A 3,637-nucleotide genomic window follows, 5' to 3' on the forward strand; every position below is an offset into this window, starting at 1 on the left:
GCTGCGCCACACGGAGGGCCCTCTACTAAACTCTTAATCCATTTCTCCTACAAACTTTTGTATTTTCTTTAAGGGGAAAAAAAACACAAAAATGAAGGGTGTGTGCACCTTTGTGTTATCGTCAGCTTCAGAGACCTGGTGGCACTGTGTGTGTTTAGCAGGATTTCTGTAATAATGCCGCTGATGCTTGTTTTTCCTTGAGCATTTTAAGCCCAGCGGAACCCCGGGGGCTCCACAGTCTTGCCCCACATACGGAACTGTCGGTGTAGACCTCCAGAACCCAGCACTCCTTTCTTTTGAGAGGTTGTGTCTTAGGGGAAAAGGGCCCCTGCAGCTTCTAGTGTCTTCTGACCGGCCTCCATGAAGCACTCGGCAGCGCCGCGTGGACCCCAAGCCCGCAGCAGGCACGGGTGTGGAAGGCCGTGCCCTCGGCCAGCGCGGGTCTCTGCCGCCTCGACCGCCGCCGTCCCCGTCAGGCATGTGTTTGAGCTTTTGCTTCTCTGATGTGGCTCTGCATTTGGAGTTCTCGAAATGGTGCCAGCTTCTCTCTTGGCCGCACTGTGCACACAGCGGCCGGCCCGGCCCTGCGCCCTACGGCCTCCTTTGCCATGGGCACTGACCGGAGAGACACGGGTGAGCAGGGCCAGCGTCAGCCAGCTGATCGGCCGAAGGCCTGGTGCTCTTCCCACCCACTGCGCCTTTACCCAGAGAACACTGGGGCGGGCCGCTGGGGCCGGCCAGCCCGCCCGCCCGCCCGCGGCCAGCGGAGCCCTCTTTGCCTGGGGAAACACGCGTATCCTTCGGCACAGGTGCCGACGCCCTGAGGCCTGGTCATTTTTCATGAAAGGCAGTTTGTATTACTTGATGTTTTCCCTTACTTAGATATGTTTGTTCATTCCAATTCCGGCTCTTGGTCGTAATCTGAAATAGCGGAAACGCCGTTCCTTCTGGACATCATCCAGCTGGGGGACTAATTCGCATGTCTAGTGCTGGATTTTCCTTGACCCAGTATTACGCGTCTCCCGTTCCTGGGCGCCTCCGGGCAGACTAGCTTTTGGTTACTGGGAATCGCCAGCCTTCGCTTTGGCCAGCCGTGCGGAAGGAACAGAAGGTTCAGCACACAGGAGCCCTGGCCTGGTGCTTCGCACAGTTGTGTGTTGCTTCTCGTCACTGTACATGTGATGATGCCAGAGCTGATTTCCTCACCAGAGCTGAGAGGACCCAGCGGAAGGGACAGTTTGAGCGTCAGACCTGCCTGCTCCTTCCCTGGGCTCTCCTGGGTGCAGGGCTGCACGCTGCCTCTTGCATATGTGGGGGAGCCCCTGGGATGTGACCGCAGGATTTCCAGAATGAGCGTGCTCTGCTTGCTCCCCCTGTCCAAACAGCAGCAGCTGGCCAGGCAGCCGGCCGCCTCTAGGGTGCCCCTCGGCAGGGTGGATGTGAGGGCGTCCGTCCCCCTTCCTGCTTGCCAGGAGCCTGCCTGCCCCAAGGCCCGTGCGTGGCATTGCCCCGGACGGCGCTGTCGCTCCAGTGGGGGTCTGCGAGGAGCGCCCGCCGGCCGGAGTCCATGCTGCCCCCGGGGCACGGCCATGGTGGACATCACCTTTCCTCCCCTAGTTCATTCAACAAAATGGGCATTTCATTTCAAGCGGCTCCTGGAGTGTGAGCGGCTCACCCAAGCGCCTGGTTCTCCAGCAGCCGCGAGGCCGGCTCAGCCGAGTGCAGGGGAGGCGCCGGCCAGCAAGGGCGGGACCCTGGGGCCGGCTCCAGGCGCCCAGGCCGTGACCGCCGCTTCGTGCCTGCTGCCCTGTAACTCGTGAGCCTTGCTGTTGCCAGCATTTAAGTCGGGTGCTTCCTCTCGGGTGGCCGCCACAGGGTCGTCCGTGGTGGTTCCAGCCCTCAGCGTCACTAGCTGTTTCTAGCAGACTCGGGGTTTTCCATCCGTCTCCATGCGAGTCTTTGAGACCAGAGCGAGGAAGCGCAGAGGCGAGAGCCACCCCGCCAGGGCAGACTGGCATTTAGGCCGTGTCCCGAGGGGCGGCTCTGCCCGCAGGCAGCGAGGGCCCGGCCTCCCCGCTGCGGGCTGCAGTCCTCAGCTGGCGCTGCAGGTCACACCCAAGCTTGACGTCATGGCCAGGCGGCGTACTGCCGTCGTCAAGTTGTCAGAAGTTAGGGAGCCTCCTGGGCTGCCTGGGGGGTGCGCGCCCCAGGATGCGGGGGTCGGCCGGCGCCCACGGCCAGATGGGGAAGCGGGCTCGGCAGGTGCGTTTTAAGGCCACAGAAGGCTCGCTGCCCAAAACAGAGCGACTTCGCTGGCTCCTGGTTCTGTGTGTTGGGGCGAGACGTGCGCTGACGGCCGGCAGCACTGTGGCGGGAGCGCGGGTCTCTGCCGCCCGGCCGTCGCGCGGGCCCAGAAGAGCCTTGTGCGTCTCCGGCACAGCACGGCGCCCTGGGCCTGGCCTGCTGACCTGCCCTCCCAGCTGCTGGGCAACGTCAGCGCGGCCCCTCCGGGCCCCGGCCCCCGCCTGTGACCCCTTGGCCAGCTTCCCCTGCGGCCCTCCCCGCGCTCCCCGGCCCCTCCTTCGGCCACTGCTCCAGGCCCAGCCCTTAACACCCCGCCAGCCAGGGTGCCTGAGGCCCTGCGGCATCTCCGCTCCCCAGCCCGCCCCGTGCCCCCTCCCGCCCCAGCCCACAGCCGCGTCTCCGAGAGCTGGGCTGGCCGGCTGCCGCCGACCGCCGGCATCACTGGCGGCGAGTGTCCTGCTGGGAGTCAGCTTGACGAAGCTCTCGAGGCCCGGCCAGCGGCAGGTGCGTGTGGAAGGTGCTCGGCTCGCCCGGAAGTCCCAGCACTAACCCTGCTGTGTGCTGCTTGCTCCCCTGTAGTGCCGCTGGAGTGTCGGGAGGACCGGGAGCTGCCATGTGACGTCGCCCGGCTGGCCCCTTCGGAGATGCAGATAAAGAAGATGAAGGAGACGGGGCAGCAGTCCTGCTCGGCTGGGGCGCTTGGCGGGCGGGGGGCCCTGAGCATGTCGCCCAAGCAGCCCAGCAGCAGCAGGGCCCCCCGGCCCGAGAGGCCCGGCGCCCCCGCCCTGCTCTTCCGGGGCGCGGAGGCGGAGGCCACCCTGTTGGGCAGCGCCACGTGTACCAGGTGCCGCAGCGTCTACGACGTCCCCCTCCAGGACGCCGACCGGGGCCCCGGGCCCAGCCGGGGGGACGACGGGAACGTGTGCTTCAGGTGCAACTTCAGGGTGGCGCCCGCCCCCTCGCACTACGGCAGCAAGAGCCCCAGCCCCGCCCCCGCGGGCCAGGACGGCCCGCCCGCCTCGGGCTCGGCCAGCAGCAAGTTCAAGGTGAGGAACTTCAAGCCGGGCAAGCACTACTGCGACAAGTGCCGCTTCTCCACCAAGGACCCGCTGCAGTACCGGAAGCACACGCTGCAGCACGAGGAGATCAAGTTCATCTGCTCCCACTGCAGCTGCGTCTCCTACACCAAGGGCGAGTTCCAGCGGCACCTGGTGAAGCACACGGGCGTGTTCCCCTACCGCTGCGAGTACTGCGACTACGGCGCCGTGCGGAACGACTACATCGTCAAGCACAGGAAGCGGGTGCACGAGCGGCCCGCCGGCCGGCGGCTGCC

At 65.6% G+C, this 3,637-nt stretch overlaps 1 protein-coding gene across 1 annotated transcript in view; it reads left to right on the forward strand.

Moving 5' to 3' along the window:
• Positions 1 to 2,888: 2,888 nt before the first annotated feature.
• ZNF518B (zinc finger protein 518B) overlaps positions 2,889 to 3,637 on the forward strand; it is a 5,480-nt gene continuing 4,731 nt past the window's right edge. The window contains exon 1 of the mRNA XM_012724041.1: positions 2,889 to 3,624. Coding sequence (XP_012579495.1) covers positions 2,949 to 3,624 — 676 coding nt within the window. The 5' untranslated portion in view covers positions 2,889 to 2,948. The remainder of the gene's footprint in view (positions 3,625 to 3,637) is intronic.

Source organism: Condylura cristata, unplaced genomic scaffold (genome assembly GCF_000260355.1).
Source record: "Condylura cristata isolate star-nosed mole 26May11 unplaced genomic scaffold, ConCri1.0 scaffold00012, whole genome shotgun sequence".
NCBI classification, from domain to species: Eukaryota; Metazoa; Chordata; class Mammalia; order Eulipotyphla; family Talpidae; genus Condylura; species Condylura cristata.